This window comes from Poecilia mexicana, unplaced genomic scaffold (genome assembly GCF_051168715.1).
Source record: "Poecilia mexicana isolate PSO_F unplaced genomic scaffold, ASM5116871v1 scaffold_10, whole genome shotgun sequence".
In the NCBI taxonomy this organism is placed as follows: Eukaryota; Metazoa; Chordata; class Actinopteri; order Cyprinodontiformes; family Poeciliidae; genus Poecilia; species Poecilia mexicana.
The window spans coordinates 16,987,629-17,015,231 of NW_028263379.1; the positions used below are offsets into that span (position 1 = coordinate 16,987,629).

Sequence of the window (27,603 nt, forward strand, 5' to 3'; positions counted from 1 at the left end):
CAACCACTCAAGATCGCCACATCCTGCCTTGTACACCCAAATACAGAAAGCCTTACATACCCTGAGCTCTATGGATACCTTTCTATTGAACTGAGAGGTAGCAGAGGCAAGGTAAGGTCAACCCCATTAAGCTGCGTCAGTCCAGCTAACAAAGAGAAACTGTTTTGTGAAACAGGCTTCATGTACAGTCCTCTGCATTGGAGGTTTGGCCATTTCTGTCCTTCATCATTTTGTACCTTTGCACTTTTGGTCAGGCTCATCTACTGCAAGACGTTTTATACCAACCATGCAGCAATTTATACCAGCAATGGCAACATTTCATAGTCTGTTTGACAGCTAAAAATTTAAAGCAGCAGCTCCAACCACCTGAAACTAAATTATGGTTAGTTCAGGGGTCTGCAACCTGCAGCCACGAGTGGCTCTGTGGACATTTCACAAGGATTTTTAATAACTTTGATGAAAATGATGAAGGACCAACAGTCTTTAAATATGGGTACAACAAAAGTGCAAGTTTTAGCAGTTTTTTCATGCTTCCATGGAACAATTGCATTGAATTTCCACAACAGAATTAGACTCCTTGCTTTTTCACATCACTTTTCGCATACATTAACATCACACAGAAGAAAATGCTTCAATTCCTTTTTTCTAAGTTTTATATTTGGTATTTGAACATTTCCACAAATCGTATCATATATTTTATACTATTTATGCTAGTATATATATATATATATATATATATATATACATATATATATATATATATATATATAGAGAGAGAGAGAGAGAGAGAGAGAGAGAGAGAGAGAGAGAGATATGGATGAACCAGCCAAAATGGCTCTTTGGCTGGTTCAAAGTTGCAGACACCTGTTAGTTGTACTGCAATGATTGGGGATCAGTTATTTAAATACATTTCCAGTAATGTATTCCTAGGCTAATTAAATATGGTTTTCCACCAGCAGGAAACTCCTCATAGTGAATTTGATTTCATAATCAAATAATCCATCATATTTCACTGACATCAACTTTCAAAGCAGGAATAAAAACCATGTACACTCACAACATACAGCATTATTAAAATAACATTGAACTAATGATAAATAATTAATTATATTCTACTCTGTCGCCATAATCAACAAAGATACATAAGAAAAATAAATTGATACACAAGAATCATCATGTTTAACACAAGGAGGTTGGGACTACACTGCGATGCATTGCTACAAAATGCAAGTATGGATTGACAAAGTGATCAAAACACAACAACTGATCAGAACATAAAACCTGTAAGATGGACTGTTCTCTGTTTATCTCCCCCACAGCTTCTCTGCCTTTTATTAACACCCAAATCTCAACCGATTGATCTGCCACGCTTTTATTTTTTGGTTTGTATACAATTTGTAGCAGTGCTTTAGTAGTTTAATAGAAAAATTGCTGGGATTGGCCCTCATTTTCACCTCCTTTTACATCATCACAATGCCACCACCACTCTCACTGAGCTTTAAGATTTTGATCAATAAAATCAACAGACGGGACGCACCATTCAGGTGCCCAAATATATTATATATTTCTAGCAATTAGACTTTGAATGTGTGGCGCCGCAAATATTATGCCTAACAGATATTGGATCCAAGTGGTTCTTTACAATTGGGATGATGAATGCATCAGTGGTGCTTTGGTTCTATTTACCATTTCTAAGTTTATCCAAACAAAACTGTAAAGGATGTTTTTGAGTTATATTTTTTTCCCCCAATAAATCTCATTTTTGTCTAGCCATGCCAGTGGAGACTATGCACTCCAATTACTGTTATGCAGGGTTATGGGGACTGTCATGCTCGGTGTGCTTCTGCATGCATGTGCGCTGGTTGGTACTGTGTGCAGTCGTATTGTAGAAGCGCTTTTCACGAAGTGAGCAGGGATGATCTAAAATGCAGTTTTTCTTGTAAACGGTTGCAGCCTGTTGAGCCTCTGCTTGTAACACAGAGCCCTCAGATCATATTTTAATGCTGTATTTTATCGCCTGCAGTCAGCGTTTGCATCCTGATTGCAGAGCTGCACAAGTCAACGGTACAAGACGAAGGGCTGATTAAAAGACCAGATTAATATGTCAGGAGTAATTCTTGGAGTTCAATTAGGGCCTACAAAAGCGTTAACAGCAGGCGCATGCTGTGCAGAACAAGTTCGCATTTACATATCCTTTAGCACCAAGTGCATTTAAAAACTTGCCGCTGGCTCAGTTCAGCCTGCAGGATTTTAGAGACAAAAGTGTCTATTCCTCTTTCCGGGGTTTATTTCAAAATTTTGTCTCGCAATTTCACAATTTCTAAAAGGGTTATTGTGTTTTTTTTTCCTCTTTCTTCCCCCCCCCCTTCCCACCCCTCTCTTGGTTTAATAGGTTTCAAAGTGAGAGTTATATAAGCAGCTCTCCCCTCTTGCTTTCGGATGGATGAATAAGAGGAGATCAAAAGGGAGGCGATAAAGAAAGAGTGTCTGCTGCCTTCTCTTCGTCTTTATTCCTGCCACATTCTGCCATGGCAGTTCCCTCTAACTACACGACTTGGCCTGGATTCCCTTTTTCTCTTCTGTCTCTCTCTAGGACATTACACTTTAATCTCATGTTCTCTGCTGCTCTCTGTCTCCTTCTGTCTTTCCCGTCTTTTTGGCTTCCCTGCATCCATCCATGCATGCATCCATCATCCATCCATCTCTTTATGTATCTAATCCCATGTTCTCTACATCTTTGGCCCTGAGAATATTATTCTAATCTGCAGGCTTGGTGTGATGTACCACTACAATAATCCCTCACATGTATTTACAGTGCATCTGTCTGCTTGCGTGCGTTTGCGCATATATCTTTGCATCCAGCAGGAGATTTTCGACGGGTTTAGTGCAAAGAGTGTGTGTGTGTGTGTGTGTGTGTGTGCGTGCGTGCGTGTGTGTGTGTTTTATTTTTGTTTGTTTGTTTGTTTCTGTGTGTGGTTTTAGTCCCGCTTGTGTCCTACTCAAAAGTGAAGCTGCAAAGCACATCTGTTGGCGCACAAGTGAGAGATTAAAAGGAGGGCTTCTTTTTCTCATGCAAAGGCACAAACATGATGGAGAATGACCGCACGCAATTATACTGTGATTAAAAACACACACATCGCTGCTACTGTGAAGGATGGAGACGGGCAAGATCGTGCAAGAGGGAGTTCTTCTTTTTTTTGTCTTCACAATTTATAATCCCCGTCTATAATCTCGCTCTGCTCGAAACTATTTTAAACGTTGCAGGTTAAATCCACAACTTTTCCCCCCTTACATTTTGCTGCGTAAAAGCGCTTCTACAATACGACTGCACACAGTACCAACCAGCGCACATGCATGCAGAAGCACACCGAGCATGACAGTAATGGGACCGACTCTTTTCCCTCCACAAACGCACAGTCATCAACACGGTCCAGATCCATACCTTGTGAGCCTCTCCTGCTCGCGTCCATCGGGGCGTCCCTTCCTATATTATCCTCTCCGGTTAGCAGGTACTACAGCAGGTTCAACAGCTTCTACAGCGGGGCGAAGGAGGTTGAATCTGCCCGCACCGAAGCTCCGCGACGAGCACTAACTCCCACCCCGCGGTTTTACTCTGCGCTCTGTAGTGGGTTAATACGCGTGGGGGAAACGTGTGTGTGTGTGTGTATGCGTGGGATTTAGAGAGAGCAGTGGGCGGTGGATGCAAAGCTTCCCCCCCTGCATCCCTTTTTTACATCCCGGTTCTCCCGCTGTTTGCGCTCAATGCGCACCGCTCAGGTGCCATCTGCGTCAAGTTCGTCAACTCAAAAGGAAGACGCTGAAGTTGGTATCTGATTCGACGTTTGACTAAAGGGTTATTCCGCTAAATTGATTAACTCCGGACAACAATTTGCCCCGGTTCAGTTTAAAATCTAATATGTTTGATTTGGATGGTTGTGAATTCTTAAAGTGTTGGGAAAAATACTCGGGTGAAACTTTGTATTCAGTTTGTAAAAATTCACTCTTTATGTGTTCTAGCTTGAATTAAGCCTGGCCAGCATTATGTTTGTCCATTTTATAAGTTTTCACAAAGCAATAGAGGTTTCCAGATTACTGTGTGTTATAGAATTAAAAAAAAAAGTATAATATTTTTGCAGGTTTGCCCTTTTGTTGGATAGCTTTTATCATGAATCAAATGTAAGATGTTATAACTGGTCAATAGAGCATAAAATATGTTTTTTTAATTATTATCCCAAAACAAATGCATCTTAAATCATAAACTGTACATTGTCCAATTTGTCTAAAATATCTGAGGCTTCGTTTGGACTCCAAGTGTTGAAGTTTTTATCATGTACCCCCAAAAATGCCTAAAATATTGCAGATTTTTCTTTGCAAATTGAATAATAATTTCATATCTGACAGATAAATCAGTGCCTATTTAGTTGTCCTTATGAAGGGCCCCATGTAAGAGGGTTTTGCCCAGAAAAAGTCCAAACCTAAAAAGAACAAAACAACAAACAAACAAAACAAGTTATGTGTCACCAGGTTTTAGTTGTCTAGATGGGCTTTTTAAAATGGACGCCATCTTAAGCTTAAAAAAAGATAAAGATCACCCATACAATTTTGGGTTGCTTGGTAAGCTGGATCAGGCCTTTGGTGGTTTGTAGCTTAAAAACAGATAAAAGTTTTCACAAACTGTTTTTTTTGTTAAAGCTGTAATCAGTGTTGAATGGTTCTCCCCATGTTTGGACTTCCTACGTCGTGTAGTTGTATTGAGGTGGGCGCTGTCATAGGTGGCCTCAAGTAAATATGTTTGGCAATGATTTCATCCCGGTTTGATCTGCCTGTAGTGTTTTTTTTTTTGTTTTTTTTTTTCAAAATGGACTCTGTCTATTATGGTGAAGAAGCGAAGAAAAGCATTGCTATCACACTTTTTTCATAGATGGAATAAAGTATTCACAAATGACGTTTCATAGACTAATCCAGTCCAGTTTGACTATTTTTCATTTGGAGTTAAAACAGATCAAAGGACGTCCAGAGTCGTGTGCTGCGGAATAGCCCTTTAACGAGGTACCCAGTGTGAGCCTACAGATCAGACGCTAACTTCAACACAGTCTTTTAAAAACAGCTTTGACGTTAATGCCTCACCCCCCCCTGCTCTCCTCAGAGGTCTGAGTGATGAACACCGACAATAAAGGAGCAACTAATCTCCGATTCCAGCTCAGTTTATCCCCCGAAGTCTCCAGTCCTTTTTCATAAAGCCGGCATGTTTAGCAACAGCTTGACAGGTGTCGCCTCCAGCGCACCTTCTACCCTCCTCCTCCTCCTCCTCCTCTTTGTCCCGTGTGGAGGCTGGTTTCTGCCCCGGTGAGTGAGCTCTATAGGGGCTGCTCTTTACAGCGGCTCTTTGAGCTCTGTTACAGGGTTCAGCAGGTCGTCACGGCCCGACAACTCCTGACAACGCGCTGCGCAAAAAGAGTGACAGGTGCGCACCCATAGCTGCTGCCCTGTGAAAGTTTATTCACGCCTCTTCAACTTTTCTAACGTTACATCTCCAGTATTTAATGTTTTTTTTTTAATTGGGATTTGTCTGTTAGACCAACGCAAAGTTGTGAGAATGATTACAAATAACAAAACTGCTGCCCAGCTGCTTGCGGGTGTCTTACCATTTTTGTACATTTAAGGATTAGATTTGTTTCTACTACTAAATAGCTCAAGTTCAGTCAGGTTGGATGAAGAGGAGCTCTGCATGCAGATTTAACATTTGCTTTGGGTTTTCTTCCAGTATTGTGTAGTAGTTAGCCAAGTCTGTCTTCTCACCACCACTACTATTTCTGATGGTGGGCATGTTGTTTTCAGGGTGGATGGCATTAAATCCAAATAAAGTGCATCAGGTTTTGTGGTTTTAAATGTAAAAATGTTAAAAGTTCACAGAAATACTCTTGAAATGTGCTTTGTTCAAACAACAAGCCACAGGTCTAAGAATATCAGTGTTTCTGTCAATGAATAATACATTGTTGGTGCATGCAGGCTGCCCAGCCAGAAGCCTGTTGCTGAACAGAGAAAGTGATCAGAGTTGATGTTTTCATGTTTCTTTTTATCCTAACACAAAACTTTAAACATTTAGTTTACACTTTGGTTTATACAGTAGAGTTCGATCAGGACGCTTATTTTATTTTAAAAAGTAAGCTTAGTGAAATGGATTAATTATTTAATCAACTCATTAGTTTGACAATCTTGTTTGATATTTGATATTAATTTAATAAAACCAAATTACCTTGGGTTATAAACACAGCTACGGCTATTTGGCTGGTGTTGTGATTTCCTGTCCAATCAACTTGAGTAATAAAAATTGTGTCAAATGTAGTTTTGAGTTCAGAATGACTGACATGACTTTTACTTTCAGTGTTCTGATTTTGTTCAAAAGCTGTGGAAACCTAAATTAAAAACAAATCTTTCCACAGGTGTGTAAACCCTTTTTCCTTTCGCTCCCAAGGTCACAATGCTTCATTTACATGTAACATATTTCTGGCTCGCATAATTCTCTATTAATTTATAAAGCGGCCATTTTTTAATTTAAACATGCTGGCTAAAGTAACACAAAGTCACTCTCACATGCTTCACGTTGCAATTATCAGACTTGGCGGTCAAAGACAAGGTTCCTGTAGGCCTAATAACTCGGAGTCAATGCTGGTTAAATTGATATTGATGCGTTTTAATTCAGTCTTCGTGACCAATGATTTTTATTTGCCTTACAGGCACACCTCACAATTAATTAGCATTTATTACCTTTGGGCTGAAGAGTCACGGCGGCTCAGCCCCTTTGAATGCTGCAAACACAGCAACAATCAAATCAGCTTTTGCCGGCAGATTTTTCGCCAACCAGACCTGGGCGCAAATGCGGGGACTCCCTCGTAATCTCCTGTTGTGCACAGATGCACACAACTGCAGCCGCTTTGCACACAGTGACAACTGTAGAGGGACCGTGTGGCCCCTGGGGGCCTGGGTGCAGGTGCTGCTGCTGCTGCTGCACCACCAGCACCCTCTGGCGCTTGTCCAAAGATGGCCTCCAAGGACTCAGTCTGAATCATTTTAAAAGCCTGCTACACCAGGCTTCTTGGCCACAGTAACAACGTTATCTACTACTCCGTCTTTGAACTTTAAATCACGTATAACGCCCTTTTCTCGCACGATCCTGCTCAGTCTCTATTTAAATGATCTCATACATACACTTTATGTTGCATTATTGCTCTGCTCTGTATCCTATCTCATCCACTGACACACGCTTATATATCTGATATACTCAATGAGGCAGTGCTGCCTGATTTGTCGTTATCGTTCCACGGCTCAAATTATAATGTGCAGCTTGACCCATTTTGTATCATAATGCGAGACGCTGACATGAACGCCCGAGGTGCCGCACCGTATAATGCGATTTTATCCAAGCTGTGCTTAAAAAAAAAGGTTATTATAGTCAGCTTCTCTTAGGATTGCATCAGCAAGATTTTCCTTCATGTCTGTCGTCTCATGCGTGCCACTGAAGAACATCAAGTGTAGTAAGTTGGATTTATTCCATGCTGCAGAAAATATTTGAATATTTTGCTGGAAATAGCTTGAAAAGATGGGTCAAGTTCATTTTAAGTTTATATATATATATATATATATTTCTTTAATTTTGTTTTATGAACGTCTTCATGACAAATGGAAGTATTTTCTCTGTAGGTATTATTAGTGCGTCTGTGGCAAATTACTGTAATTTATGGTGTAGTTATACCTTATAGTATCTATTTAACAGCCCTGCAAAGGCAATTAATGTCTTAAGTAAATGTAGATTAAAGCTTTAACTCTGTAAGGAGACAAAACAACCGCATGTCTTCATGGTAGTATTTACTTCATTCAGCCAGCTGATGTGTAGCATAATTTTTAGGCTCACAAAGTTGACCCAAAACAAATCGCCTCTTGGAAAATAATCCAAACAGTCAACACACATACGCATTTAAAGACTGAGATGGTCCTCAGTCTTATGGTATTGACTTCCTTTGGAGACATTAACACATTAACACTGTTAGAGATACTTGTTATGCTGTAAAATGGCCTCATACTCCATTAGATGTGGTGTTTTCAGAGGTTGGGAGGGATTCAGGGGAATGTCTCTGTGGTTTCTGGTCAGCTGAGTGTGTAATGGTTCAGGCTGTTTCACAACAATGTTCTTTTTTAGTTCGACATCGTAAAGCAGCTCACTTCTCCCACAGAAACTGTCAGAACTGACAGCTTGTACTGGATTAAGGCCCTATGATGGGATTTGCAGAGTATCTTTTAAGAATGCTCAGCAGAAAGTTTTGTTTAAGTGATGGAGATGGGCTTTATGTTTGACTTGGTTGCTCAAACTCGATTTGTTAGCACCACAAGGCTTTGTCAAACTAAAGAAAAACAGAGATGGTTTGCCTTTGTATACATTAGAAGTGTCAGTTTTAGCTAATGAGCTATGATGGTGCTTAGCTTTGGTCTTGGATGTTATCTGAATGTCCTGGAATAGCGTTAACATTTCTGTGTTCATATAAGTTTTAAGTGCAACTCTGAGTGCTTTGGGCCTTTAGAACAATTAATAAATTGAAAATTGATATACGGATGCTGCTTCAAGTGCAAAGCTGCCTAAAAGCTAATTTGTTTTACTGCCATGTCTTCAGGAAGTACAAGAAAGATCCACTTTCAAAATAAAAGGTCATAGATGTTAAAAACTAAACCTGACACCAAACCAAAGCTGGTTCAGAGATAATAATTGCTGCAGCTGTCATTTAAACGAAACCCTGCGTGCAACTTTTTTTACGTCAAAATATACATTTAGAAATGACAAATAATTCAATATTTATTCAATATGTTATTTCGTATCAACTGAAAAGAGCAATAAAACACTTTAATGCTTCAATACATGCCAGTGTTATCACATTTTAAACATTATTATGTTGAAAATTTTGCTACAAAAACTAAATTTCAATTTTGATTAAAAAAATAACTTTCACAGTAATTGTACTTTGCTTTGAGGCTCTTCAGATATCTTCATTTCTATTGTGCACTACTTTAATTTACATTTTAACATTTCTTTCTTTTCATCAAAGCTTACATGTTGTCGTTTTAATGTTTTTCCTTTGATTTTGTGTGAAGTACTTTGAATTGCCAAATGTGTGAACGGTGCCATTTAACCAAAATTGCTTTTCCATAATTTAATTAGATTAACTCGTTCTACAATCTGGATTTTAGAAATATTTTCAACAAATTGATTGAGTTCCTGTTTTATTTATTTTTGCCAATTAGTGCAGTTAGCATGTCTAATATTCAGAAAACGGCAGTTTCCCTGTGTATTTATTAGAGAATCCTTACCTTCTCTCTGAAATTCAAACATTTCAAAATAAACCATATCATGTAACACATTACATAAGCAACAAACAGAAAAACTTTGCTGTCCTTTGTTCAGCCTTCCTGTTGGGTGCTGAAATTCTTGATCTCTTCTGCTCTCTAATGCCTTGGATGAACCACAAACATTTCTCCATGTGTAGAAAAAATATGTTTTGCTTTCGAAAAGCTTCACTTCATCAATACAGAATATACATTTACTAATTAAAGTTCTTCTTCTTCATCGCGTAGTGGCATTTTCACAACCAGCCTGGTTTCACTTAGGTACATTGTGATATAAAAAGACTGAATTGTCAACATTTTTAAACATTTTTTTTTATATATTTCTCCCAATATTTTCAGGGTACTTGACATAAATCAAATTTCCGAGCCTGTCACAGCTATCTGCCAGTTAATGACCTCATTTACGCTCAAAGGTTCAACTAATTTGATTTTGGCATCACGTTGCTGGAAGTCTGTTTATCTCCAGCATTTAAAAAGCCTTTAAACTGCCACCAGCTGTTGCTGGAACAAGTAAAGAAGATTTATGAGGAAAAAAACCAAAGTGAAAACACCTTTACACCTCGGCTACTTTTCTTCCTCATGACTGCTCATTTGCATACATTTGAATTCTAGTCAGCCTCTTCCCCGAGCTGTTGGAGACCTTGGCTCCTGTTGCTCTTTGCTTTGCTAATTTCCAGGCAGTCTGATGGTTACTGCAAGCCTGGTCGTGTGAATGTATTGAAATTAATTTCATCACACTGGAAAAGAAATAATCAGATCACATTGAGTGCAGCCTGATTGTCTCCAGTTATATTCCGGTTCACTTCAGTCTTTGGGATCCACCTTTACCGTCAAGCCAGTCTGCATGTGTGCACCTGTGTGTTCATCAGGTGTGAATGAGGCTGCAGGAAGCTTGAAAGCACATTCATATTCACTAAGATTCTGGAGCTGCTTTTGCCAAGGGGGCTGGGAGAAACCAATAAAGGGCTGTAAACACAGGTGCAGGAGAGAGAACTGCAATAAGATGAATTTCCTCCAAGTGCATTTTTCTTTCTTTCTTTCCTTCTTTTTTTTTTTTTTACCTCAGTCATTGTATTTCTTTTTTGATCTGTCAGCTTGTTTGTTCCTTTAGGCTGTATATGTATTTCATGTGTTTTAAGTTCTTTCCCTTTGAAAGTTGTTTTTGTTTTAATTAATGGGCTGTCCTCTGCTTTTAAAAAGTCATTTCTTATCTAATCGCTCTGTAATCAATCTCTTATGTCAGGTAGAGCCTTTGCACTATTAGTTCATTTATCCTATAAGTAGCTTTGTCCTTTTTGACATGAGGACAGCGGCAAATTGATTCAGATTCTCGAGTGGACCAAATGAATGATGGCTAGAAATTAAATGACTGAAAGAGGTGTAATGGTGGTTAGGACAAGTGGGCAGAGGATGGAGAGGGGAGCTTGAGAGGGAGGAATACACAAACAGGTTGCTCTGGGGGCCTGGGGGAATTGCAGGGGCTGGTGGTGGGGTGGGGGTGAGGGGGTGTGGGCTCCGAGAGCGAGGAGAAGGGAAGAAAAATAAGATGGAGCGACGGAGAAAGCACAGACGGAAGACTGGTTCAACACAGCTGAATGTAAAGTAGATTGTAGCCCGTTTCCGTCATCATCATCATTACTCCTGTCTCCTAACATAATCCACTGAGAGAGGCGCGCGCGCACACACACACACACACACACACACACACACACACACACACACACACACACACACACACACACACACACACGCACGCATGCAGGTGAATAAACATTAGTTTTTAGGCTGTGCCAAAACCAGCTGAGAGCTCATATCTTATCTGGGTTTCCTCTCATAGCCAACTTCTCCTCCTCTATCTGCCCGGGTTTTCAGCATTCGGCTCCTGCTCTTCCACTGATCCATCAATCTGATCCCCTTCTCCAACGGGTCCGTCTCCCCCTTTAGTTTCATCACTTACCTCCTTAAAAAGACGAAGCACACTCCATCCTGTTGTTTTTCTCTACGTTTCCGGCAAATTTAGTCCCGCATCTCTCTCTTCTCCAACATCAAGTCTCTTTCACTTCGTCTCTGCCTCTAACACTCACTCACTCAACCTCCATCACCCCTCCCTTTCCGAGCCCTTCCTCCGTCCCCCGACACCTCGCGCTCTCCTCCTCCTCCTCCTCCGTGTCAACTTACCATCCCTCCTTCCATCTCGCCCCTTTTTTCTCTCTGGATGTAGTTGTATAACTTATCACCCCGATCTCCTTCCCCACGCGATAATTGGTGTATGTCAGCAGCAGATGCAAGCCTGCTTTATTTAGCGGCTCAGTATTAGCTATTCCAATTAGTCATCTAATACCAGTAAGAAGAAGAAACTATTGGCCTCCACGTACCGGAGCGCCGTGGGAGAAGCAGTGTTTGCTGTGCACCAACAGCGGCGGCCGGCTTCTTCCTCTGCGCGCGGCCGGGCAGAGGGTGCTTGTGGGTATTAACAGATGGCGAAACACTTTCCCTTGAGTATCGGCATTATTCTGCCTCTCTCTAATTAACTAGATTTCAGTAGCAAACCTTCGGCTTCGCTGTCCCCATGGTTACCCAAACACTGAACCGTGGCTGGCTGCATTTGTATGTGCGTGTACATGTGCGGCTGCAGGCGACCGCTGTGTTTGGGCACACACATCTTAGTGTTTGCGCCCTCCCGTGTGTGTGGGGCTTCGTCTCCGTCCCTGCGTGATTGTGCATGCACATGGAGTATCTTAGTTGCTTTGATGCCTTTGTTTCCCCCACAGGGCTCGGAGGCTGGTTCTGTCTCAAGCACCTATGTATCTGCGCAGAGAGCAGCAGCATTAAATAGGATCATTGCACATTTATCAAAGGTCTATTGTACCCTGCAGGAGACAATCTTAATAATTTTATAATCCTATGAATAATGATTGTAAGGGGGATTTAATTATAATGGTTTTTGTAACAGGAAAGGTAAAGGTAGAACACTGAGTTAGTTCACCTTCTGTGCGGCAGGAAGTTGGGAAAGCTTGTTTTAACCTCCTAGGCAGTCAACTATGGATATGATTATGTACCCAGTACTAGTACACCAAAGGACAGCAAAGCATTCAATTCAACATTAAGAGTGTGATCCGTTTTACATCACACTGAGGTAAAGTGGAGGAGAGCATTAGGAAGGGAACTTGGGTGATTTTTCATCTTAGGCTCTTTTTACTCTTGGATTTGAGCTGAAAGTACGATAAAGTACTGGAGTGCTTGCAAGTTTACCAAAATTGAGTGAGAGCACCATGGCTGGCATTCACCAAACAGCTGCAACGTAATAGCAAAAGTCACTCATGTGTGACAGAGTAAAACGGCTCATATTTGCAACAGACAGGCTCAGATTTTTATGGAGTGTCTGACGACATGAAAAGAATCTGTGCATGAATACATTTTTTTCCCCTGTTTCACCTCCTCCTGTCTCGGTTCATTCATCCCTTGAAGCGCCTGTCCAATTTGCACTTAACACTAGCTACAAATGCAGTGTACATGCAATTGTCATGGGATGGATGTCTTAATTACTTTTGGCATTCTGAAGCTTCATTTGAGCTGTGCTTTTTGCCATTGTAGTATTATAATACAGCATGCAACTTCAGGGAATATTCTCCAATCTCCAGAGGATCCAAAATATACACATTAGCCCAATTACATTTACATTAAAATCCATTAACTACTGCACTATTACAAGCTTGATGTTGCCACCAAGAAATTATTGCATAACTTCCAGACCGGAAGTTATGCAATTACAACATGGCATCATAGTAGAACCCCAGTAGTTGTGGAGGTTACAGACCACATCCACCCATGAATTTTTGAAATCCATGAGTCTTTGCATCTCTAAAAACACCTGCAGCTGCCTACAAACACCAAATATGTTTTAATATGCGTAGTGGAAACCATATTAGCACTATCTCTGAAACCAATATCTACTGTCTTCCTTATCTCCACTTTTAGGATTTAGCCAATCACCGCCCAGAGAAAGGAGTGATGCTTCTGGATCGATGCATTGCAAACTGCTGCCATTATCGTCAACCAACATTGTACCTATGGGATTTCAGCATCCCACGCTGCTTTTCTGTTGAATATATTACATGTTGTATGAAAAAAAATGAGTGAATAGATTAATTTTCTTTGAATAATTTGGGGGTTATGTTCCAAAAGAAAAAATCCACAAATAGGTTTAATCTGAGAATACATGGATAGTTGGAGGTTCAGTGTCTTTTGGTTAAATGTTGCAACAGCAATAAGCGATAAACACATTTTGACATTCCTCTCCATCTCATGTCATTACTCTGCTTCCAGCGCTCTTTTTGACCTTTAACATTGGTCAAAATGTTGACCAATGTTGGAGGCCAACCATCATTTCTGCCAGGTGTGGGCTTCTACCGCATCCTATTTAAAAAAAACAATCAATGAGCCACTGCTGCTCCATGGTGATGTTTTGTTCACAGCCCAATGTCCAAAAAACGTGGAAGTTGCTATTCATGGTTTATTTTTCCAGTTTGGGAAGCAATAAAACCATAGGGACAACTCCAGTGCATGCTGGTCCTGCCCCAGTCCCTTTACCTATAGGAAACAAAGATTAAATAAAATTAAAAAATATTAACCTACAAGTAAACCTTGTAAATAACCTAAAGTATAAAGTAAACTAAGAATAAATTTAAACAAAATTCAAAGAAATAATTATAAAGAGTAAATAGTTCCAACAATAATATTGAAATAGTAATTTGTTCATATATTGTCCATTATCTAAAAAAAACACCTTGATCACTAACAAGCTCAAAGTTCTCATCTTCATCACTATTAGTTTTACAAATTCATTCATTGCCACCTATTTAAACATTTTTGTGATTTTATGCATGAGTTTGATTTTGCTTGTTTAAATTCAAACGTGTATCCGAGAAAATCCTGCTGCACTGAATACGTAAATGAAAGACGCGCATGCAAACATTCATTCATCAGTGTGAACATTTCCTGCCCCACAACAACCTCTGGGTTCTGGCTTTCATTTGCTGGTCTTGATTCATCATCCAGAGCTGAGGATCAGCAGGTTCTTTTGTATGCTCCAACATGCACGCAGTGAGCGTTTGGTGTTGCGTGTGGGGAAGTAGAGGGCAAAGTGTCAGCCGGATCCACAGGTGCTCATTTCCATCTGCACTTTGATTCATAAAGGAAACTTTTCGCTAAGACATGCATGCGCACACTTTTCTAAATCTCATTATTTTTTTAGGACATGATATTCAGAGCTTGTTAGTGAAAACGTCTTTAAACTGTTTCAAAAAGCAAAAGAAACCACCTTGACCCTTATTTTGAACGTTGTAATGGCGCTATCGCACCTACAGTGGTGATGGAAGTGACTCGTCTTGCTTTTTTTTTTTTATTCTTTCAAGTTAAAATATTCATTATTTTTTAAACTTTCAATCTGACTAAAATTCTCTTGTTTTAGTTCAGTTAGCAAAACCAAAATTATCTCTATTTGCCACATGCCACAATAATTAAATAGTTATATTACTTTCTTCAAATTCAGAAGTTTGCACGCATTTCTTCTTGTGCACATTTTTTCTTGTATTTAGTAACGCTGCCTTTTCAGTTCCATAATTTGGGCCAAGCGTTTTGTGTATCACCTAACAAGCGTCTCACAATAGTTTGCAGGAAATTTGTCCCGTTCCTCCTAAAACTGGAGTGACGGAGTGAGAATGTCTTGAGATGTTTATTCAATATTTCCACATATTGTTCATTCCTCCACTCCCATACTTAAAAGCTGGCATGGTGCTCAAGCTTCCCCCTTTTTCGTCCAAATATAACAATGGTCGTTATGTCCGAACACTTCAATTATAGTTCGACGAGAACACAGGACATGCCTCCAAACGGTAAAGTCTTTGTTCCTGAGTGCCCAGTCTGGCATTTTTATGTTGCTACTGAAATAATGGCTTCTTCCACTTTGATTGGGCTTTTAGTTTCACTGAGGAAACTAATGCTCTGCCTTAATCTTCAGCTAACATCTTCACAAGATCCATTGTTTTTTCCCGAAGGTTGATGCCCACATTTGGCACCAAAACACATTAATCTCTGGCGCACAGAACCCGTCTCGTAGCAGAACAGCGTGATGTTTGGATATTCCAGCTCTGTTTGTACTTCATGATTGAAAAAAATACAGATTGCACCTGTAGGCATCTAGAAAATACCTAGATCTTCAAATGAACAAGATGTTTGATTTTATTTAGATTTTTCCATGATTTCAGACATTAAGCAGCAGGTTTGAGGCTTTGGCTTAAAACTACATACATGGTTGCATCTCAGTTTAACTTAGAAAATCACAAGTTTACAAAGACATTAAGGCAATTAAATACTGCTTATATAGTAGAAGGGAAAGTTTAGGGTTATAAGAAAATGGCCCCTTATCAATTAATCATCAGTTGATTAAGATGAGTAAACTTTAAATTAATTCATTAATTAATTCAAAACCATTCATTTGCATCCCTACTTTACTACTTTGACTGCTCCCTTTTTATACCATTACATTTCTAGAAATGTCTGTGGCCAAGAAGTGGAAAAAAGGCCCGAATTTTCCTTAAAGGGTTCAGCAAGCTTCAGACTAAGTAGGTCATACTTGGTGCTGTCCAGCCATATCTGAAGGCAGCAGTGTTTACAGCAGTCGCAGCCTCCCTATGGTGTCGTCAGGCTGCTTTCTTGATGTCTGTCCAATAACTCAGTCTTATTTTGTAAGTCTTTGTTGTGTTTATTCATAGAGCACAAAGTGTGCCACTCCTTGCTCTTCCCTCCAACCATGTAAGGTTTGACGCCGTAGAAAAAGACAAAATAACACGGCTTATTGTTAAATCTATGTAAAAGTCCACTGTGAAGTGGTTGTGTCTGTTCAAGTGTAGAAATCAAACGGAGGCCTTCTTGACCACCTTGGAAAATCTTAAGGCAACAGTCACAAAACCTGTCATATTTATATATTAGCCTTTGTACTAAAAGAATATCTGTCCCTTTATGGGCCTTCTGAACTCTTAACGAAATGGAGGATAATATAAGTTGAACTTACATTCACTGTAATTGCCAGGGCACCGAGCACAAAAGTAGGTGAAAAAACACATTCCCACATTGTGAGAGAGCCACTGCTCTCATTTAATACCAGTCACAGAATAATTCAGCCTGAGTGACTGTACTGCAGCCGATATTAGACACAAAAAAGAAATCTCATTTCTCGTCTCTGGGTGTGCTTTCTCTCCACGTGTGGAATGAGAGATTTTATGAGCTGTGAAATTGGAAATTTGTTCAAAACTTGATAAAGCCTGTCGATTATCGGCATCAATTTAAGTAAAACAGGAAGTATGATCATGTCCAAACCAATATACGATCAGTATTTTGTTTAATAGATATTTGCAGACAGGCTTGTTGGCATCTCTGGTGAATACGTGTAATAAATCTTAAAATAAATGTGACTTTTTACACAGATGCATCTTCTCACACAGATAATTTAGAGAAATCCAGCCTTTAATTTGAGGACATCTAATCAGTTGAGTAAAAAAGAAAAAAAAAAATAGAAACACTTCTCTTGAGAAATTAGTATTTTAAGAAAATCACTAGTGGCAAATTTAATGGCTCCCCTGCTGTCAATACTTTGCAAAGCCCAGTTTTGCCAAAAGGATAGTGATTGGTTTTCTCTGGTCATAAGCCTGAAGAGCATAGAGAGCAAGGGATTTCTGAACATGCCACCTTGTACAGAGTCTATTAATAATCCAGATGTATGAGCCGTCTTATGCTCTCCTCCATTCAGATCACCCCACACGGTTTCTGTAGGATTTGGCTCGTTTTAGTCTGGTTAAGCGTTTCTGTCTTGATCTGAGCGTCTCCTTTGGTCTTGATGATGGACCTAAGCACCCATTTTCAGTTTGCTGGCAGAAAGCATCAGCTTTTTGTTGGAAATGTTCTGGTATTTCTGAATGTCAATGATGCCATGGACTCCATCAGTGTTCCCCAAGGCCTTTGGTAGAAAAACAGGCTCATAGCATCACATTTCTCCACTGGGCATGATGTGTTTCTCATGTAAAATAAAGTTTTTTTAAACAACAAATCACACTAATACCCAATTCACACTCTTGCATTCCTGCCTTTCCAGAGGATGCGGTGCCTTTGGTAAATGACTCTTGAGCATCATACTTTAAGCATTTAAACCTGCACTATTCATACTATGATCACCAACAAAGCTCATAACTGTGATTTGGGTATTGCAGCAATGATTCTCTCACCTCAGGGTGCTGCAAGCTTGAAACTGAAAATCTAACTGACAGCATTTTTCTTCTTGCATAAAAAATACTTTTATTTGGCTTTTTTCATTTGAATAAGTCAAATGAAAAAATACTTTCATTAGACTTTTTCCTCACATTTTCCTCAGGAAAATGTCAGCTTTTATCCATCCATTTAGCAGCCATTTCGAGCATGAATGGTTTATTTTGGGTCATGCCACAACATTTCAGTTAAATTTAGATCCTGACTTTGACTGACCCACCGGAAGCAGTAAAGCAGCTCACATTTTCCTCACATCTACTTTAAGGAATTAACTAAAATATTTACAGCTTACAACTTATTTTAAGTTGTATAAAAATACTACTTTAAATAAATAAATTTTGCAATGTTATGTATTACATATGTAGTGCTGTAAAAATATACAGATTCCTTCTGATCTTTTGTCACTTGAATATTTCAGCTGACAACCAAATTTTTATATCATAAAAACATAACAGGATTAAATACAAAATGCATTTTTCAAATGGTAAACATAAAAAAAAGAAAAACATAATCACAATTTGAAGCCCTTAAACCTAATGACATACTACAAAACATATTTTTTATCCATCCGCTTAGCAGCCATTTTGAGCATGAATGGTTTATTTTGGGTCATGCCACAACATTTCAGTTAAATTTAGATCCTGACTTTGACTGAGCCACCGGAAGCAGTAAAGCAGCCTGTCATCTCACTTCCACCACCTTTCTCTAAATCTGCATGTGACATGGTGTTTTAAAGCCTCCTTTATTTTTCTGGACAGGGTTTGTTTAATTTATTGAATATTGATTTGACAGTAATCAGGCCTGGGTGTGGCTGGTTTATTTTAACTCAGCTTAAAGCAGCAACAACAAAAAAATAATTAATGATTTAAAAATGTTGGTAATTACTTTTCAGGTAAGGCTAGGTTGGTTTGTGTGATTAGTGAACTCATCTATATTTACTCTGGTTACTTTTGTTTGATTTTTAAAATTACCTTGATTGTCTGAAACACTTATGTGTGCTTAAAAAAACAAAAACAAAAGAAACCCACATAGGAGTGAATATTTTTTCAGAGCAAGAATCCACATGTTCAGCTCAGTGCCCTACAGTTTTATAGCTGTGAAGGTTTTCTCCTTGTATTGTGGCTCCTCTAATAGATTGTTGCTGTTCAAACAGACATGAAAGGTGGGAATGGGAGTCAGGAAATGACATGCACCTCAGACCCAGCTGCCCAGGTGTGAAACTGGGACTCAGCTGTCAAAGGTGTTTTCATCCAAGTGGTCTAAACTCTCAGCCTCTCAACATATTGGTTGCCTTGCAGCATATACTTATGGAAGTTTTTTTTTTTTTTTACCTTTATCTGCATCTCTTTCATGAGATTATTTTTAGTCAGCAGCTTTACAGTCATGCGTTTTATCTCTCTGCACTAAATGTTACATACATTTGTTTTAGTATTTATTCCCAGGCTGTAAAACAGCAAGAGTTTCATTCACCTCAGCAGTCACAGCTCTGATCTGGGGATGACTTTTGACCTTAAATAACCCAGTTTCAAATGCAAGTCAGAAAACCAGTAGGATTAGCTTATTATTGCAGTCAGTGACCAGTTTGTTACCAGTAAGCCAACAACAATGCATTTCTCAGTTCTTAATGCATTCAGCCAGTCTAGCATTTTGGTTTCTGTGTAACAGATTAGCTGAAATCCAAACCTTAGAGTCACAAAAGTTGGAAATAACCAGCACACCAAAAATACACAAACATTTTAATATGGTAAAAAAAACAACAACCCTTCACTACATACCTTTATCAGTTTGTTACAGATCTGACAAGGTTTCTATATGCAGATAAACGAGTGTAAACAGTGACAACAATAATATACAAGATTCTATAAAATCTCAAGCACATATTAATACATAGTCACTAAAGTCAAAGAAAACAGTTCAGCACCAGCTCCTTTAGGGTTTACTATCTATAAAGAATGGATCCAAAATGCTTCCTTTTATAGCAAGAGCTTTAGAGTAGATATGGAAATACATACCTCATTACTGCAGCTTTCATCGTGTTTTAAATGTGTGCGTGTTGCCAGATTAGTTTATGAGGTCAGGGTTAGTAAGCAACTTATGACTTTTCTACTCAGAAATGTTGCACCTAGGGGAGGGCCTGATAATTTTCACAACTTAGAAGTTGGAAAGTCCAGTAAACCTGCTGTGGAAGTGCCAAACCCCTTTCACCTAAGAAAAACTAGCTTCTTAATTACCTCAGACAGCAGTGTTAAGCGCCCATATTTAAAAGCAGAAATAAATAAAGTAATGAGAAAAACATAATCTCCTCGTCTGTCAGTACTCATCGGGCAAACTAAGTATATTCTTGCTGCTTCCATAGGAGGAAAGAAGAGGCCAGTTGCTACTAATTAAATGTCATCGGTGTAAGCATTTCTGTAAAGTCAGGACATTCGGCAAATCCCTACTTTGGCGCATACAGGTGTGTGTTAGCACAATATCAAATGTGACACTGTTTGGATAAGATGCTGAGAGAAAGAATATCATTTCGACATATGACGTTTCAAACCAAACCAAACACAACAAATCAGCACAAACACTTCGGACCCATTCGGTCGTGGATGGACCAAAGTATTCCAGAGTCAAATATGAGTCCATCTGTCAGTAAAGTTTGGTCAGGACTTGATTTTATATGTTTAAACTCATAGTAGATCAACAGCAGAGCGCCTGAAAAGATATTAAGATGTTGTGGGAACTGAAAAGCAGTGCAGAAATGAGTGTCTGAATAACTCAATGAACTCAAACAATTCTGCAAAGCAAAATGGGCCAGAAAACATCCACAACCTGGTGAGAGACGGAAAATGAGTACCTTAGGTTATTGCCTCTGTAGGTGTACTTCGTTTTCCTAATGCTCTACATTACATCTGGGCTCTTCATGAGCCAAATGATCTCGTTAAACAATTTCCCTGTAGAAATTTAATTAAGTTAAAATACCTGTTATGGTTGTATAATAGTGTTTAACACCTGGGACAGTGCAGCATACTGTTATTCTTGCTCAGATATAACCTTGACTTTGGTGTAATGCTTGGTAGATATAATGTTGAGTTTGGTTGCAAACACAACACAGTGATGATGTTCGGCTCACAAATTCACATTTCTGATTGTAAAATCTGTAATTTTCAGCCTTTGTAGCAATAAAGTCATGTGGTTTTTTCTTTCTAGCTAGCAACTCTGGTTGTGCAACGTTATTGCTGCATATTTGAAACAAGTGTTAAGATTTTCATCTGTTGTAGATGAAACGTCAGGCTGTAGCCCACATTAAGAATTAAAATAAGTTTTAAGGCAGAAAACAAGTTATTTACTGGTAATGAGGCAGCACAGCTTGATGTTTGAATAATCTTCAGACACGTGTAGATTTAGCTCCTCTTCCTCCCGCCTTAAAACCAAGTTTCCTGATACAACGCACAGTCTCAGCTGGCTCAGTGCCTGCTGGCAAGTGGTAACTAAAATGAGGGATGTCCCCTGTGTTTTCTGACACGTCTCTCTAACCGCCTCTCGCAGTGAGATTATGTGCTTATCAGATTATGCTAACATGGTCACATCAGTGAGGATGTGATGCAAAAACACCAGGAACCACCCCCAGAAAAACGTGATTTTTTTTTTATGAGTTTTTGGTCAGGTTTGAGTTAACTGAAGGCACTGCAGATGTCCCTGGGCTAGTGTTGCTGACTCCACACGTTTTTTGGTTATGCGGGTGAGAAAACACTTGGGTATCGCATATGTTGAAAGCAGCCACAGCCAGGCTTATCACCCTGCCAGCAGTTTACACTTTTAAAGCTGTGCAGTGACATGATACAAGCAGGGGAGGGTAATGATTGGAGACATGCTGGCCAGCTAAGCTACAAGCATTAATTCAGTCTGTTAAACAAGCTCATTATGTTATTATATTCAAGCAGCAGTCACCTTTTTGTTATTGGTAAGAAAAGCTGTGTTAAGAGGGACTTCCATGACTAAAAGGAAAATCAAGCCATTTTGTCTCTTTTTCTTCCCACTGAATTGTTTGTAATCCTTAGGACCGGAGACTCAGCATGAGTTTATTCATTAGCTTCGTGGGCAGTGGAGTTAGCCTCTAATAATGTGCTGTGCCTCTCTGTTCTCCTTGATAAGATTTAGAACCTGCTGGTTCTTATTCTACCCATCAAATCAGGGTGGCGGCACCAGAAATGGCACATGTATAAAATTAACAGGCTATAAACTGGTGCTACGGAGAGCTGTGAAAGAGATTGGAGCGGTGAATGCTAATCCTAATGAGAGATCCTGAAACATGTTACAGACCTGCGATAATGTGGAGAAACATGAGATTCAGTTGTATAAATCTGGCTTCACTTTTTGTTCTTCCTGAATGTAAAAGTTTGGACTAATTTTATATTTTTGTATATTATAGACAAAGGATTAGTTGGGTTTGGCACTAGAGATGAATAAAATAATAAAAATAATAAAATAATAATAATAATAATAATAATAAAATAATCACATTTATGTAATTTGCAGTATATGAAATCATGGTTACCATCTCAATACCAATGTTGGGAGAAAGATAGCTTGGATAAAATATTTGAAAGACAATAGTCTTTCAAATCTTTCAGTCTTTCAATAGTCATTTCAATTAGTCTACCCTAATTGATATAGAACAATTTGTTCTATATATTAAAACACTTTTTGACAATTTAACAAGGACTCAGTCTAATTGTCAGATTAGACCAAAATTTGACTTTTTGGCTTATAAGAGAAAAGCTACTAGTGACAGAAAACTGAATCTGTTCTCCCTGAACACATCATCCCCATGGAGATACAAGATAGTGGGAGAGATGCTCTTGATTTCATTATGATTTTAGTGTACAATAAGAAAATAAAGTCATTCATTCAACTAAATACGGGGCAGCTCTGGAAGTAAACCAGTTAGTAGATGCAAAAGACCGAAACACTTGTAGGGAGGGCAGGTGATAAACATCCAACCAACCAGAGCTGGTTGGATGTTTATCAGAGCAGCTTCAGATCAAAGTTATGCTCTTGTGTTTAAATGGGAATGTTTGGGAAAAGCCTGCTCAGACGTTTCCATCCAGTCTGACTGAACTGAAGCATATTTTAAAAATGTCTCGATTCATTGTCTAGATGTACAAAGCTGGTAAAGACGAACAAAAGGGTGGAACTACGCACTGCTTTGCATTGATTTATCAGATAAAATTCAAAAAAAAAAAACACTGAAGTTTCTAGTTCTGTGACAAATAAAAAAAATGAAGTCAAGCTGCTGTCATTTAAAAAAATACAAAGGCTTGAGGGGTTAATATAAAAAATCCTTAACAATGTATAATACTTAAATTTCCTGTAATTACTATCATGATGTAAGCTGAAACCAGCAGTTATTGATTTATCGATCAGTAGAGCAAACATTTGACTGTGGTGTCAAAACACAGGTGGCACAGGAACATTTCAGGATGAAGGTGTAAACATAAACTAACCTGAACACATTAAAGGTCCAAGTTCATTAAAAAAAACAAACCCCAGCCAGAACAAATAAGTCTGAAGCGCACCAGATATATATGTTCTTTCATATAAAATAAGAAAAGATGCCGACATGATTATGTAAGAGCTGCATCTTCCTCTTTTCAACTCTGTGACCAGCTGCACTTATTTTCTGGTACATTCTGTGACAAACAAAATCAATAGGGCAGCATCAGCCAAGGCAACATGACGCATGTACTGTCTGTCTGTCGGTAACAAGAACTGTGCCGTGTAAAGCTCGCTCATGACTATGCATCTCTGGGTCATGTTAATGTTTCCAGCATGGCAGCATGAGCCTCTTCCCCTCGTTCCTTTCCGTCCATTTTAGAATAAAAATCACACTGAGGTTTCATTGTTGATCTTCTGCCATCAGATGCATCGTTTCAGGAATATTTTTTCCAAATACTGTTAATCATTACAGCTAAACAAAAATGCTCACAAATGATCCTATTGTGATTCTTTTTAACAGTTTTCTTTGACCAATGATACAGAAAATTAATGAGGAGTTGCTGCGGTCATTGACAAACACAGTACTTGACAGGATTTTAAACCACCTCTAATTTCTTTCTAATTTGTTTTTAAAAGACTGCAAAATGACCCCCGCTTTTGTTTCTGTCCAGTCCTAATATTTGACCATGAGAGAGCACTTTATTTGTGGCTAAATAAAGTGCAAAAGAGATACTTCTGAATGACTTTTAATGTTGCTAAATCACAAAACGTCTCAATTTTAAGCAGTGTTATGGTTTTTAATTTGGGTTCAACTGAATAAGAACAAAATGTGCTCAAGTTTTCATTGATAGGTTTGTTTGTCCCTGAGTTTAGTAGCTTTGTTGTCTATAAATGATTCATAAGTAAATGGTTTATGGGTAAGAAAACTTTTAGAAATGGTCAAGTACAGAACCAACATTTCTGAGAATAGTCCACAGAAAAACCTTCAAAGAAATATTAACTAAGGCCTCTTAGGTCACCAAAATCTGAACATTTCTTTTTGTGATGTGTTTATCTAGAACCAGGACTTTAACACTTACATTTTGATTAAATAAATTAATTTTAATGCGTAAAAATAAGACTTTGTGTATTAAAATATTAAGTCAATCACATCTTTTTTGTTTTTACATTTAGGCGTTTCTGGTACACCTGGAAATCTGACACACAAGCGACATCCACTTATCCTGTCCCACTGGGGATTAATTTCTGCTTCAGAAATTTATCTGATGTGATGCTGGAAACACTTTTGTTCTGTGTAACTTGTGCAAACAGGAGTTAGCTTATCACCAAAGCTATTCAACCCTAAAATGCAAAACATGCTGCAAGCAGGCACAGATGTCCCAAACTCTGTCATTTATTCAACAGTTTAGAAGCAAAAAGGGTTTTTGAATTGAACATGTTGCTTATTTTATATAGTTTTAAATTAAATATGGTTAATTGTTAATTACAATTCTTCAACTAAAACCTTTTATTGACCATTGGTTTTAACATTGTGATGCTCAAAGCTCATAAAGGTTAAACTGGATATTTTTGGGGGGAAAAAGCATCAAGCAAAGCAAACATTTGGCTCAGACTTATTTTGCCAAGAGGGCGCAGGATTAAAAAAAAAAAGGTTTCCACAAAATTCAAGCAGATCCACACAGAACAAATGAGGCAAAAAACTTGAAGCCAAGGAGTTCATAGACACTCCAGAGAACCTCCAGAACAATAAAGTTTTGACTGACTTGAAGCCCTAAACCTGGATCTGGGGTGAACTGAAGATGAAGCTTCATGTCAGAAGGTCATCAAATAATTTGGTCGAAGAACAAGCTGGGATTCCTCAGGGTTGTCAGAAGCTAGTCAAAAACTACAGCCAATGCCTGCAGGCTGTTATCCAGCAAAATAAACATCCAGAAAGGGCTGGAAGCATTAAGAGGACTAACAAGTTTGGCCCTGGTTTTTTGTGGATTAATTAAATTTCTGTTTGAAAAAGGAAAATATTGCAAGCATCTAAAAAACACCAAGGTTATTTGAAAAAGTTGTTGAAAAGTTTGAACAAGCACACTTTATTCCAACAGGGTTTCACCTTGTATTATGTTTGTTTGTTTACTTCAGAGGGTTTTTTATACTTTGTTGTCTCATAATGTGTGCATTTGTGTGCTTCGGTTGATTATCCTTTTGCTGCTGTTAATCTGTGATTTTCCTTTCAGATGATAAAAAAAAGTTTTTTTTTCTTTTTTATTAAAAAGAAGAGACAAAATATGTTTGATGGGTTTTCATTGTAAGTGGCTATTTTTGAGGAAAATAAAGGAAATAATGCTACAGAAACATTGATCAAATTAGGTTATATGTCCTTTAGCTTACAGTTTTGGGCTAAGATGGATCCAACAACAAGCTGCAGACACAAGCATTAGCAGCAAATCCTCTAATCTGAATGTGTTTTTGTTGGTTTACATCAAAATCAGTGACAAAAGGTTAAACCCATTAGACTCTGCATAGATCACTTCTGTTGAAAAGCTCTTTTCTTCTCCTCTCTTTCAGCCAATAAGAGCCTGCTTGGAGGAGGTGGAGGTGAGTACCAACCTGTCTGACTGTTTACCATCTAGCATGAACTGAATGCAAAGACACCACCATAAATCACGGCCAGAGGATTCATTTCAAGAATAAACGTCTCTTAATTCGGTGGCTCCAGTAGTGGGGGTTTTGGTGTGAATTTTCCTTTGTGTTTGGTAACAGGCAGGTCTTTGTTGTGGCAGGTGTTCATGGTGCCTTTGCATGCTGCTCAGCGTGTGCCTGTCTGCTCGTTTCCTCCCTCCATGTTGGTGCACACAGGTGCAAAGTCAATAGTTCATAATTTATTGTTGTGCGAGTGCTGCGGAAATAAACAGTCATTTTTCTACGTATTGTTGACTCAGTGCTTTGCAACGCAAGTGTGATGTTGAGTCGTCCGTGGTTAATCAATATTTGTAATAAATCTACACTACTAATGCAGTGGCTGCATTCGCTAAGGACACACACACACCGTTTACACAGCCTGTGTGCGTGTGTGTGTGCGTGTGTGTGTGTGTGTACGTTGGAGTTTGCAAATTTGAGGAGTGAGCATTTGCCTGTGGTTGTTTTCTTTGCCTTTGTTCACTCAAACAGCTTCAGCCTCTCAGACAGACCCACCCGCTCGCTCCACCATGCTGCCGTTTTTACCCTTCCAATTAGTTTCTGCGTGTTCCTGCGTGTGTTCCCGGTCGCCGTGGTGAACTATTTAGGACACACCAGCGTGCCTGCCTCTCTGTGTTCATTTATCAGCGCATAACAGTGGCTTTGCTTGGCTAAAAATGATCCATTGAAGTCCTCAGTGTCTTCATGCACACTAAGGCTCCACCCCGACTCCTTAACAACCGGCTCGATGCATCAGAAGGGGCGGCCCACTCGCCTCCCATCACGTCACGCACGCGAACAGTGAAGTACCTCGAGATCTCCGGCAGCGTTTGATGTCGTCCCCTGGTCTCTGGTGGATTTGCAGAGACAGATGGTTTATGGAGAGCAGTTGATTATGTGTATTCATCTGACTGCTGCATTAAGGTGAATATACAGTGCTGCCCTCTTACTGTTTTGTTTTGTTTTGTTTTGTTTGTTGTTTTTACACAGATGTTTCAGATCGTTGGCCAAATTTTAGTATCGGGCAAAGATAAGCCTAATAAAAACAAAAAGAAGTTTTCAAACAGTTATTTTATGTATCAGCTGTCAGATTCATCTGAGTTTAGGTGAAAAAGTAATTCTCCTTAAACCAAATAACTGGCTGTCCCATCCTCATTACAATCAGTCTTTAACTTAGCCTTGGATGAATTTTGGCCCACTTTTCTTTGCAGAATTGTTTCGTTTGGAGCAACATTAGAAATGTCAGACTTCTGAGTGTTTCTATTGAGTCACTGCTTGTTTGTTTTGGGCCTCCTTCTGCATGAGTTACTGCATCAATGCAGCCCAACATGGAACCTCATGTTCTGCTCAGGTGAAATAGAATCCCAGGTTACTTTCATAGACGTCATCCGCATTTTTATCGGCCCGTGCATACATAAAATAAACCCTGCAGCCGTGTTTTCTGCGCTTGTGGAGTACTTCACACCTTCGTGGTGGGTGTTCCCAAAAAGTTTCTCTCTGAAACCTGGCTTCAAAAAGACCTGAGACTCGAGACATGGCTGTGTTTTGTAGCAAAGGACTTGAGACGTGACTTCATTTATTTGTTCCCTTAATACACGAAATAATCGTTTTAAAACTGCACTTTGTATGAATTATGGTTGTCTTTGATGCAATCATTTTTTTTTATTTTAAATGTGTAAAAAAAGAAAGACAATGAGACATCTTTGAAGGGGCAAGTACTTTTTCACAGCACGGTAA

The 27,603-nt window shown here is 39.0% G+C and overlaps 2 protein-coding genes across 6 annotated transcripts in view; one reads left to right on the forward strand and one right to left on the reverse strand.

The window, feature by feature from the left end:
- The window catches only part of flrt1b (fibronectin leucine rich transmembrane protein 1b), a 52,160-nt gene extending 40,599 nt beyond the window's left edge, over positions 1-11,561 (reverse strand). Inside the window, exon 1 of the mRNA XM_015007598.2 lies at positions 11,351-11,561. The gene's annotated coding sequence lies outside the window, so the exon portion shown is untranslated. The remainder of the gene's footprint in view (positions 1-11,350) is intronic.
- macrod1 (mono-ADP ribosylhydrolase 1) overlaps positions 1-27,603 on the forward strand; it is a 176,550-nt gene that overhangs the window by 70,375 nt on the left and 78,572 nt on the right. For 4 of the 5 annotated variants that reach the window (XM_015007650.2, XM_088009497.1, XM_015007655.2 and 1 more), the window contains exon 4: positions 25,756-25,785. The exons of the other annotated variant lie outside the window; for it this stretch is intronic. In XM_015007650.2, coding sequence (XP_014863136.2) covers positions 25,756-25,785 — 30 coding nt within the window. The remainder of the gene's footprint in view (positions 1-25,755; positions 25,786-27,603) is intronic. 5 annotated transcript variants of the gene reach the window in all.